The sequence below is a fragment of the Pongo abelii genome, chromosome 18 (assembly GCF_028885655.2).
Source record: "Pongo abelii isolate AG06213 chromosome 18, NHGRI_mPonAbe1-v2.0_pri, whole genome shotgun sequence".
In the NCBI taxonomy this organism is placed as follows: domain Eukaryota; kingdom Metazoa; phylum Chordata; class Mammalia; order Primates; family Hominidae; genus Pongo; species Pongo abelii.
Genome location: NC_072003.2, coordinates 18,222,737 through 18,234,800, shown reverse-complemented (window position 1 = coordinate 18,234,800; position 12,064 = coordinate 18,222,737). Strand labels below are relative to the sequence as shown.

The following is a 12,064-nucleotide window of genomic DNA, read 5'->3' as shown; positions in this document are numbered from 1 at the left end:
GGCCGGCCTTGGGCCCTCCCTGTCACTATGTCCTACTTAGATCTCCACCAGGAAAGGATGAGGCCTCGAACTGATTGGAAGAGGAGCAACAAAGGGTCAAAATAAGACCTGGTTCTAGAAAAAAGCTCTACTCTGGCAGGAGGGAGGTCAGGCGAGACCTGGAAATACAGTGGCTGGGGTGGCAGACGGTACAACTCTGAGAACAGAGCAGGGAAAGGAAACCGATCCCCAGAAAGCAAGCAGCCTCTGTATGGAAAACTGCCCTTCCCCCTCACTGCTTCCACAGGGTTTGACCTCCTGGACACTGCATAGGGAGACCTGGTGATCCCAGAAGACTGTAGGGAAAGCACCCTGATTCCTGGCCTCATGGAGAGAAGCCTATCACTAGCTTTGCTGATTTTATATGAGGCCGACAATGATGATTTTTTTTTTTTTTTTCTGAGACAAGAGTCTCTCTCTCCCAGGCTGGAGTGCAGTGGCAGCCATCTCTGCTCATAGCAACCTCCACCTCCCGGGTTCAAGTGATCCTCCTGCCCCAGCCTCCCGAGTAGCTAGGATTATAGGCACTTGCCACTACGGCTGGCTAATTTTGTATTTTTAGTACAGACACGGTTTTGCCATGTTGCCCAGGCTGGCCTCGAACTCCAGACCTCAAGTGATCCGCCCACCTTGGTTGCCCAGAGTGTGGGGATTATAGGCGTGAGCCACCGCGCGCCGGGCCTATTATTATTTTTATATGGAACGCTTCACATATTTGCGTGCCATCCTTGCACAGGGGCCTGCTAATCTTCTCTGTATCGTTCGAGTTTTAGTATATGCGCCGCCGAAGCGAGCACAACTAGCTTTGCTGATTTTGAGCAGCCTTTCCTGTTGGCCAATGGAAATTGGACTGGAGGATGCACCGGCCTCAACCAGCGCTCCTCCTGCATTCATGCTGTGCTCAAGGTGAAGGTGAGGCCGTTGACAGGGCTTAGGACCTGGGAAAGCCCTGGAGCCTAAGCCAAGCACGAGACCGTTGCTCTTACTCCCAGGTGGACCAGCAGGAATGTTTGGCCACATCTTGCCAGTGGGAGAGAAACCTCTATCTGATTGACTAGTCTGATGCAGAGGAAGCCAGCGCACAGGCAACAAGGGCCTTGGGCTAAAGACAGTGGAGCCATCTCCACCTCCCGCTTTGTGGTGGACAAGGCAGTGGATGTGCTGAACCAGGACCTCCCTCATGTGCCTCCCCTGGACAACAAGCTCACTCGCCTGTTGCAGGTCAAGCCCACCCGTGTCAGGGCAAATTGGCTGGAGAAGGATGTTCTCAAGCCTGCTCAAGGTGGGGTGTGGGGAAGAGCAGCTGAGGCACAGGCAGGCTGGACTTCTTTTTTTTTTTGAGACGGATTATAGGAATGTGCTATGTCATAGCTTATTTTTTTTTTAATTAATTAATATTATTATTAGTTTTGAAACTGAATCTCGCTCTGTCACCCAGCCTGGAGTGCAGTGCGCATAGGACACCGGAGTGAAGTAGGTGAAGTCCCAGAGGACACGCGAGTGGTAGAGGTGGCTGTGGTTTCAGAAAATCATCAGCTAGAGGAGATGGTAGAGGTCCCAGAGTACACTGGAGTAAAACAGGTGGTTGAGATCCCAGGGGACAGGCGAGTGGTGGAGCTGGAGAAGGTGGTAGAGGTACCAGAAGACACTAAAGGGAAGGTGTCTTTGGTCTTAGAAAATCATCAACTGGGAGATCCGTGTTTCTACCAAGATGGTGGCGCTGGGCTCGGGGTGACTACAGGAGCCGACAGGGCCTTTTCCCTTTGCCACCCGTCACTCGCTGGCGCACCCCTCTGCCACGAAGCCATCCGCCAGCTGGGGCGCCCGCCATCCGCCGCCTAATTACTTCACCTCTGCCCACAGGCGCGCTGGGCTGCGGGTGGCGGCGCCTCCTTTGGCTCCTCCTCGGAGTAGCTCGCGGCCTGTAGCCGCTGCCAGGAGGGCCTGGCAGCACCCCCGTGTGGCCATGCAGGGACGGCCGGGAACGAAAGCCGGGATTTCGGGGCGGCTCTGGCGCCCCCTTTCCCCGCCTCGGTTTCCGGAAAAGGAAGCGCGGGTCCCGCATGAACCCTGCGGAGGGCGGAAGCGAAAGGGAACCAGGCGGTGGCGGGCAGAGGCGGAGGGCGAGGGCGACGAGGACCAGTGAGGCGGCCCCGCGGCCCAGGCGCGGGGGAGACGACAGAGGGGAGGTATGGTGTCAAGAAAACACAGTCACCATTATTATCAAAATTAAAATATGGAAGAGATGATCCCTACCATCAACCAGCTTACAACTAGAGGCACTGACAAATGTATACAGATATAGCTGTAATGTTAAAAATCTCTAAGAGCCTGATTTTAGAATTCACCAGCTCCTCAGAAGTTTGGCGAAATATGAGTTGTTGAGCTTACGCTCAGATCAAGGTAGCAGCTAGACTGGTGTGACAACCTGTTTTTAATCAAAGCTGTGATCACCCCGATGTCACCGAATGGCCACAGTTTGTAAAAGATCACCAGGAGAACCTCATTCTGACAATATCGAAGCTAGATGAATGAAGCGAGCAGCTGCAAAGCATCAAATAGAATGCTACTACCAGTTAACTGAGGGCTGTGGAAATGAGGCCTGCACAAGTGAGTTTTATGCTTCCTGTCCAACTTTTCCTTGTATGGATAATAATGTAGCAGTTATTAAACCCTTCGAGCTTTATAAGATTAATGCAAAACTCTGTGGTCCTCATCTCTCCAAGAAAGGAGCAATCTCAGCTTACCTTGAGAACTCGAAAGATGCCCCGAACAACTCCTGCTCTGAGATAAAAATGAACAAGAAAGGCGCTAGAATTGCTTTTAAAGATGTGACTTACTTAACAGAAGAGAAGGTATATGAAATTCTTGAATTGCATAGAGAAAGAGAGGATTATTCCCCTTTAATCCATGTTATTGGAGGAGTTTTTTTCTAGTGCTGAGGCATTGGTACAGAGCTTCCGGAAAGTTAAACAACACACCAAGGAAGAACTGAAATCTCTTTAAGCAAAGGATGAAGAAAAGGATGAAGATGAAAAGGAAAAAGCTGCATGTTCTGCTGCTGCTATGGAAGAAGACTCAGAAGCATCTTCCTCAAGGATAGGTGATAGCTCACAGGGAGACAACAATTTGCAAAAATTAGGCCCTGATGATGTGTCTGGGGATATTGATGCCATTAGAAGGGTCTACACCAGATTGCTCTCTAATGAAAAAATTGAAACTGCCTTTCTCAATGCACTTGTATATTTGTCACCTAACATGGAATGTGACTTGACATATCACAACGAATACTCTCCAGATGCTAATTATCTGAATTTGTTCATTATTGTAATGGAGAATAGAAATCTCCACAGTCCTGAATATCTGGAAATGGCTTTGCCATTATTTTGCAAAGCAATGAGCAGGCTACCCCTTGCAGCCCAAGGAAAACTGATCAGACTGTGGTCTATATACAATGCAGACCAGATTCGGAGAATGATGGAGCCATTTCAGCAACTTATTACAAAGTCATAAGCAATGAATTTAACAGTGGAAATCTAGTGAATGATGATGATGCCATTGTTGCTGCTTTGAAGTGCTTGAAAATGGTTTACTATGCAAATGCAGTGGGAGGGGAAGTGGACACAAATCACAGTGAAGAAGATGATGAGGAGCCCATCCCTGAGTCTAGTGAGCTGACACTTCAGGAGCTTTTGGGAGAAGAAAGAAGAAACAAGAAAGGTCCTCGAGTGGACCCCCTGGAAACTGAACTTGGTGTTAAAACCCTGGATTGTCAAAAACCACTTATCCCTTTTGAAGAGTTTATTAATTAACCACTGAATGAGGTTCTATAAATGGATAAAGATTATACTTTTTTCAAAGTAGAAACAGAGAACAAGTTCTTTTATGACATGTCCCTTTATATTGAATGCTGTCACAAAGAATTTGGGATTATATTATGACAATAGAATTCACATGTACAGTGAACTAAGACTCAGTATTCTCTACAGCTTAGTTCAAGGACAGCAGTTGAATCCATATTTGAGATTCAAAGTTAGACGTGACCCTATCATAGATGATGCACTTGTCTGGCTAGAGCTGATCGTGATGGAAAATCCTGCAGACTGGAAGAAGCAGTTGTATGTGGAATTTGAATGAGAACAAGGAGTTGATGAGGGAGGTGTTTCCAAAGAATTTTTTCAGCTGATTGTGGAGGAAATCTTCAATCCAGATACTGGTATGTTCACATATGATGAATCTACAGAATTGTTTTGGTTTAATCCATCTTCTCTTGAAACTGAGGGTCGGTTTACTCTGATTGGCATAGTACTGGGTCTGGCTATTTACAATAACTGTATACTGGATGTACATTTTCCCATGGTTGTCTACAAGAAGCTAATGGGGAAAGAAGGAACTTTTCATGACTTGGGAGACTCTCACCCAGTTCTATATCAGAGTTTTAAAGATTTATTGGATTATGAAGGGAATGTGGAAGATGACATGATGAGCACTTTCCAGATATCACAGACAGTTTTGGTAACCCAATGACGTATGACCAAAGGAAAATGGTGATAAAATTCCAGTGACAAATGAAAACAGGAAGGAATTTGCTAATCTTTATTCTGACTACATTCTCAATAAATCAGTAGAAAAACAGTTCAAGGCTTTTCGGAGAGGTTTTCATATGGTGACCAGTGAATCTCTCTTAAAGTACTTACTCAGAACAGAAGAAATTGAATTGTTTATATGTGGAGACCGGAATCTACATTTCCAAGCACTAGAAGAAACTACAGAATATGACGGTGTCTATACCAGGGACTCTGATCTGATTAGGAAGTTCTGGGAAATTGTTAATTCATTTACAGACAAACATAAAAGACTCTCCTTGCAGTTTAAAATGGGCACAGACAGAGCAGCTGTGGGAGGACTAGGAAAATTAAAGATGATTATACCCAAAAATGGCCCAGACAAGAAAGGTTACCTACATCTCATACTTGCTTTAATGTGCTTTTACTTCCGGAATATTCAAGGAAGGAAAAACTTAAAGAGAGATTGTTGAAGGCCATCACATATGCCAAAGGATTTGGCACGCTGTAAAACAAAACAAAATGAAACAAAAAAAGGAAGAAAAAAATTTAAAACCTTTAAAAAATATAAAAACGGGGATAAATTTTTGGTGGAGATAAGTGTCCCAGTACAAAAAGGCTGTAAGATAGAGAACCACAGTAGTCACCTGTGTCTGTGCCTCCCTTCTTTATTGGGGACATGAGGATTGGAACAGCACATTTCAGCTACATATATGAACAAATCCTTTATTATTATTATAATATTTTTTGTGTGAAAGCGTTACAAATTTTTTCACTTGTATGTACAGAGAGGTTTTTCTGAATATTTATTTTAAGGGTAAAATCACTTTTGCTTGAGTTTATTACTGCTTGAGGTTGAGCCTTTTGAGTATTTAAAAAATATATGCCAAGAGAACTGCTCTCCCAAGGAAAATATTGCCACAATTTGTAGACAATGTAACCTTCAAGCATGTGCTACTTTTTTGTCCCTGTATCTAAATCAAATCAGGAACTGTGTATATATTTTTTAAAGATTTGCTTTTGAAACTTGAAGTCTGTAAAACAGTGTGATGCAATTACTGCTGTTCTAGCCCCCAAAGAGTTTTCTGTGCAAAACCTTGAGAATCAATAAAGACGGAAGGGAGAAATTGGAATGTTTTAACTGCAGCCCTCAGAACTTTAGTAACAGCATAACAAATTAAAAATAACTCATGCCACAGTATGTCATCTTCGCGTGTCTTGCAATGAACTGTTTCAGTGGCCAGTCCTCTTTCTTAGTATATGAAAGGACAAGGATTTTTGTTCTTGTTGTTATTTTAAGTTTACTGGGGAAAGTGCATTTGGCAAAATGAAATGGCAGTCAAGCCTATTGCAACAAAGTTAGGAAGTTTGTTGTTTATTATAAACAGAAAGTATGTGAAAGTACACTTAAGATAGAGTTTTTATTAATTACTTATTGCCTAGATTTTCAATAGACAATCCAAAGTCTCCCCTTCGTGTTGCCATCATCTTGTTAAATCAGCCATTTTAGAGAGGCACGTGATGAGTGTTGCAACATAATGACCAGATGGCTACTGTGCCTTGTGTTAATGAATCATACAGTAATCTAACCTGGAAATGAATGAAACTATTACTCCTGAGAATTACATTGTATAGCCCCACAGGTAAAATTTAATTCAAAACATGTTAAACATTACTTTCATGTACTATGGACAAGTACAAATAGGTTTACATTACTGGATTTTCAGAAGTAAGTAGTTTCCCTTTTCCTAGTCTTCTGTGCATGTGATGATAATTTCTTTTACTGCATTATGAAATAAAAGAATTATGTATTTTAACTAAAACAAAACAATAAAAACAACAACAACAAAATAGAGAGAAAATAATCAACTAGAGAAAATGGTACATGTCCCAGGGGACATGAGACTGGAAATGTCAGTCCTCTCAAAAAATCATCAACTAGAGAGGAAGAAAAGGTACCAGAAGACACTTGAGGGGAGGTGTCTGTGATGCCAGAAAATCGTCAGCTTGAGAAAATGGTAGGGGTCCAAAGGGAAAGTCAACTGCAGGTGTCTGTGGTCTCAGAAAATCATCCGCTGGAGATGGTGGTTGAGGTGCCAGAAGACACTCGAGGGGACATGTCTGTGGTCTTAGAAAATCATCAACTGGAGAAGGCGGAAGAGGAACCAAAGACACTTGAGAAGTGTCTTGAGTCTGAGAAAATCATCAGCTGGAGAAAATGGTACCGGTCCTAGGCGACACTCGATAGGAGGTGTCTGTGGTCCCAGAAAATCATCACCTGGAGAAGGTGGAAAAGGTATGAGAAGATGCTCAGGAGGTGTCTGCAATCTCAGAAAATCATCAGCTGGAGAAAATGATCGTGGTCCCAGGGGACAGTTGATGGGAGGTGTCTATGCTCTCAGAAAATCATCAACTGGAGAAGGTGGAAGAGGTACCAGAAGACACTCGGGAGGTGTCTGCACTCTCAGAAATTCATCAACCGAAAAAAATGGTACAGGTCCCAGGTGACACTCGATGGGAGGTGTCTGTGGTCTCAGAAAAACATCAACTGGAGAAGGTGGAAGATGTACCAGAAGACACTGGAGGGGAGGTGTCTGTGGTCTTAGAAAATCCTCAGCTGGAGAAGGTGGTTGAGCGACCAGAAGACACTTGAGGCGAAGTGCCTGTTGTCTCAGAATATCATCACCTGGAGAAAATCATCATGGTCATAGGGGACACTCAATGGGAGGTGTCCCTGGTCTGAGAAAATCATCAACTGGAGAAGGTGAAAGAGGTACCAAAAGACACTCGAGGGGAAGTGTGTGTGGTATCAGAAAATCAACAGTTGGAGAAAACCTTTGAGGTCCCAGGGGACACTGTACAGGAGGTGTTTGTGGTCCCAGAAAATCATCAACTGGAGAAGGTGGAAGAGGTACCAGAAGACACTTGGGAGGTGTCTGCAGTACCAGAAAATCATCAGCTGGAGAAAATGGTACAGGTCCCAGGCTACAATAGATGGGAGGTGTAGGTGGTCTCAGAAAATTATCAAATGGAGAAGGTGGAAAAGCTACCAGAAGACAGCAGAGGGGAGGCATCTGTGGTCTTAGAAAATCATCAGCTAGAGAAGATGGTTGAGGAAAGAGAAGACACTCGAGGCAAAGTGTCTGTCGTCTGAGAAAATCATCAGCGGCAGAAAAAGGTAGCCATCCCAGTGGACACTCGACCGGAAGTGTCTGTGGTCTCAGAAAATCATCAACTGGAGAAGGTGGAAGAGGTATAAAAAGACACTCGGGAGGAGTCTCTAGTCTCAGAAAATAATTAGATTGAGAAAATGGTCCAGGTCCCAGGTGACACTCGATGGGAGGTGTCTGTGGTCTCACAAAATAATCAACTGGAGAAGGTGGAACAGGTACCAGAAGACACTCGGGAGGTGTGTGCAGTCTCAGAAAATCATCAACTGGAGAAGGTGGAAGAGGAACCAGAAGACACTCAGGGGGTGTCTTGAGGCTGAGAAAAACATCAGCTGGAGAAAACAGTACAGGTCCCAGGTGACACACGATGGGTGGTGTCTGCAGTCTCAGAAAATCACCAACTGGAGAAGGTGGAAGAGGTACCACAACACACTTGGGAGCTGTCTCTAGTCTCAGAAAATCATAAACTGGAAAAGGTGGAAGAGGTACCAGAACACACTAGGGAAGTGTCTGCAGTCTCAGAAAATCATCATCTGGAGAAGGTGGAAGAGGTACAAAAAGACACTCGGGAGGTGTCTTGAGTCTTGGAAAATCATCGGCTTGAGAAAATGGTCCAGGTCCCAGGCGACACTCGATGGGAGGTGTCTGTGGTGTCAGAATATCATCTACTGGAGAAGGTGGAAGAGGTACCAGAAGACACTCGGGAGGTGTCTTGAGGCTCAGAGAATCATCAACTGGAGAAGGTGGAAGACGTACGAAAAGACACTCGGGAGGGGTCTTGAGTCTCGGAAAATCATCACCTTGAGAAAATGGTCCAGGTCGCAGGCGACAGTGGATGGGATGTGTCTGTGGTCTGAGAAAATCATCAACTGGAGAAGGTGGAAGAGGTACCAGAAGACACTCGGGAGGTGTCTTGAGGCTGAGAGAATCATCAACTGGAGAAGGTGGAAGAGGTATGAAAAGACACTCGGTGGGGGTGTCTTCAGTCTTGGAAAATCATCAGCTTGAGAAAACGGACCAGGTCCCAGGCGACAGTGGATGGGACGTGTCTGTGGTCTGAAAATATCATCAACTGGAGAAGGTGGAAGAGGTACCAGAAGACACTCGAGAGGTATCCTGAGGCTCAGAGAATCATCAACTGGAGAAGGTGGAAGAGGTACGAAAAGACACACAGGAGGTGTCTTGAGTCTCCTAAAATCATCAGCTTGAGAAAATGGTCCAGGTCACAGGTGACAGTGGATGGGAGGTGTCTGTGGTCTCACAAAATCATAAACTGGAGAAGGTGGAAGACGTACCAGGAGACACTAGGGCGGTGTCTTGAGGCTCAGAGAATCAACAACTGGAGAAGGTGGAAGAGACAACAAAAGACACTCGGGAGGTGTCTTGAGTCTCGGAAAATCATCAGCTTGAGAAAATGGTCCAGGTCCCAGGCGACAGTGGACGGGACGTGTCTGTGGTCTGAGAAAATCATCAAATGGAGAAGTTGGAAGAGGTACCAGAAGACATTCGGGAGGTGTCTTGAGGCTCAGAGAATCATCAACTGGAGAAGGTGGAAGAGGTATGAAAAGACACTCAGGGGGTGTCTTCAGTCTCGGAAAATCATCAGCTTGAGAAAATGGACCAGGTCCCAGGTGAGAGTTGACAGGACGTGTTTGTGGTCTGAGAATATCATCAACTGGAGAAGGTGGAAGAGGTAGCAGAAGACACTCGGGAGGTGTCTTGAGGCTCAGAGAATCATCAACTGGAGAAGGTGGAAGAGGTAAGAAAAAACAGTCGGGAGGTATCTTGTTTCAACTAAAATCATCAGCTCAAGGAAATGGTACAGGTCCCAGGTGACAGTGGACGGGAGGAGTCTGTGGTGTCAGTAAATCATCAACTGGAGAAGGTGGAAGAGGTACCAGAGGACACTCAGGAGGTGTCCTGAGGCTCACAGAATCGACTGGAGAAGGTGGAAGAGGTACGGAAAACATTCGGGAGGTGTCTTGAGTCTCGGAAAATGATCAGATTGAGAAAATGGTCCAGGTCCCAGGTGAGAGTGGACAGGAGATATCGGTGCTGTCAGAAAATCAACTGGAGAAGGTGGAAGAGGTACCAGAAGACACTCGAGAGGTATCTTGAGGCTCAGAGAATTATCAACTGGAGGAGGTGGAAGAGGTACGAAACGACAGTCGGGAGGAGTCTTGAGTCTCCGAATATCATGAGCTTTAGAAAATGGTCCAGGTCTCAGGCGAGAGTGGATGGGAGCTGTCTGTGGTCTCACAAAGTCATCAACTGGAGAAGGTGGAAGAGGTGCCAGAAGACACTCAGGCACTGTCTGGAGGCTCAGAGAATCATCGACTGGAGAAGATAGAAGAGGTAAGAAAAAACAGTCGGGAGGTGTCTTGAGTCTCCTAAAATCATCAGCTCGAGGAAATGGTAGAGGTCCCAGGTGACACTCGACCGGAGGTGTCTGTGGTATCAGAAAATCATCAACTGGAGAAGGTGGAACAGGTACCAGAAGACACTCGGGAGGTGTCTTCAGGCTCAGAGAATCATCAACTGCAGAAGGTGGAAGGGGTGCGAAAAAACACTCGGGAGGTTCCTTGGGTCTCCTAAAATCATCAGCTCGAGGAAATGCTACAGGTCCCAGGCGACGCTCGATGGGAGGTGCCTGTGGTGTGAGAAAATCATCAACTGGAGAAGGTGGAAGGGGTACCAGAAGACACTCGGGAGGTGTCTTCAGGCTCAGAGAATCATCAACTGGAGAAGGTGGAAGGGGTGCGAAAAAACAGTCAGGAGGTTTCTTGAGTCTCCTAATATCATCAGCTCGAAACGGTACAGGTCTCAGGTGACACTGTAGTTGAGGTGTTTTTGGTGTGAGAAAATCATCAACTGGAGAAGGTGGAAGAGGTACCAGAAGACACTCAGGAGGTGTCTTCAGGCTCAGAGAATCATCAACTGGAGAAGGTGGAAGGGGTGCAAAAAAACAGGAGCTCCCTCTCCCCCTCACTCTCCCCCTCCCCCTTCCCCCTCCCCCTCCCCTTTCTTCGGTCTCCCTCTACTTCTTGTTTTGGTCTCCCTCTGTTGCCAAAGCTTGACTGTACTGCCGTGATCTCGGCTCACTGCAACCTCCCTGCCTCGGGCTCCTGTGATTCTCCTGCCTCGGCCTGCCCAGTGCCTGGGATTGCAGGCACGCACCACCACGCCTGACTGGTTTTTGTGTTTTTGGTGGAGACGGGGTTTCGCTGTGTTGACCCGGCTGGTCTCCAGCTCCTGGCCTGGAGTGATCTGCCCACCTCGGCCTCCCAAGGTGCTGGGATTGTAGACGGAGTCTCGCTCACTCAATGCTCAATGTTGCTCAGGCTGGAGTGCAGTGGCGTGATCTTGGCTCGCTACAACCTCCACCTCCCAGCTGCCTGCCTTGGCCTCCTAAAGTGCTAAGACTACAGCCTCTGCCCCACCGCCACCCAGTCTAGGAAGTGAGGAGAGTCTCTGCCTGGCCGCCCATTGTCTGGGATGTGAGGAGCCCCTCTGCCCGGCCGCCCCATCTGCGAAGTGAGGAGCGCCTCTGCCTGGCCGCCATCCCGTATAGGAAGTGAGGAGCGTCTCTGCCCGGCTGCACATCATCTGGGATGTGAGGAGCGCCTCTGCCCGGCCGCCTTGTCTGGGAAGTGAGGAGCACCTCTGCCCGGCCGCCCCATCTGGGAGGTGAGGAGCGCCTCTACCCGGCCGCCACCCCGTCTGGGAGGAAGTGAGTAGCACCTCTGCCCGGCCGCCCCGTCTGGGAAATGAGGAGCGCCTCTACCTGGCCACCCTGTCTGGAAAGTGAGGAGCGCTTCTGCCCGGCTGCCTCGTCTGGGAAGTGAGGAGCACCTCTGCCCGGCCGCCCCGTCGGGGAGAAGAGGAGCGCCTCTGCCTGGCCACCCAACATCTGGGAAGTGAGGAGCGCCTCTGTCCGGCCGCCCCGTCTGGGAGATGAGCACCTCTGTCCGGCCGCCCCATCTGGGAGGTGAGGAGCACCTCTGCCTGGCCGCCCAACGTCTGGGAAGTGAGGAGCGCCTCTGCCCGGCTGCCCCATCTGGGAGGTGAGGAGCACCTCTGCCAGGCCGCCACCCCGTCTGGGAGGAAGTGAGGAGCGCCTCTGCCCGGCAGCCCCATCTGGGAGGCGAGGAGCGCCTCTGCCCGGCCTCCCCGTCTGGGAGGGGAGGAGAGCCTCTACTCGGCCACCCATCGTCTGGGATGTGAGGAGCGCCTCTGCCCGGCCGCCCCGTCTGGGACGTGAGGAGCACCTCTGCCCGGCCTCCCCATCTG

General features: G+C 47.8%; 1 protein-coding gene, 1 non-coding gene and 1 pseudogene across 2 annotated transcripts; 1 reads left to right on the top strand and 2 right to left on the bottom strand.

Annotated features, from left to right (window-relative positions):
* Positions 1 to 730: 730 nt before the first annotated feature.
* LOC112131410 (U6 spliceosomal RNA) lies at positions 731 to 834 on the bottom strand. The gene has a single exon (XR_002913490.1). It is a non-coding gene; the product is annotated as a U6 spliceosomal RNA (small nuclear RNA).
* Positions 835 to 2,354: 1,520 nt separating this feature from the next.
* Positions 2,355 to 6,469, top strand: LOC129050705 (ubiquitin-protein ligase E3A-like; annotated as a pseudogene).
* Positions 5,206 to 11,984, bottom strand: LOC129050976 (nuclear pore complex-interacting protein family member B12-like). The gene is made up of 5 exons (XM_063717317.1): positions 11,973 to 11,984; positions 9,706 to 9,829; positions 8,898 to 8,978; positions 8,636 to 8,754; positions 5,206 to 8,557 (listed from the first exon to the last, which is right to left on the bottom strand). Exons 1-5 carry the CDS (start codon positions 11,982 to 11,984, stop codon positions 8,273 to 8,275), a joined length of 621 nt encoding a protein of 206 aa, XP_063573387.1. The 3' UTR covers positions 5,206 to 8,272.
* Positions 11,985 to 12,064: the final 80 nt, after the last annotated feature.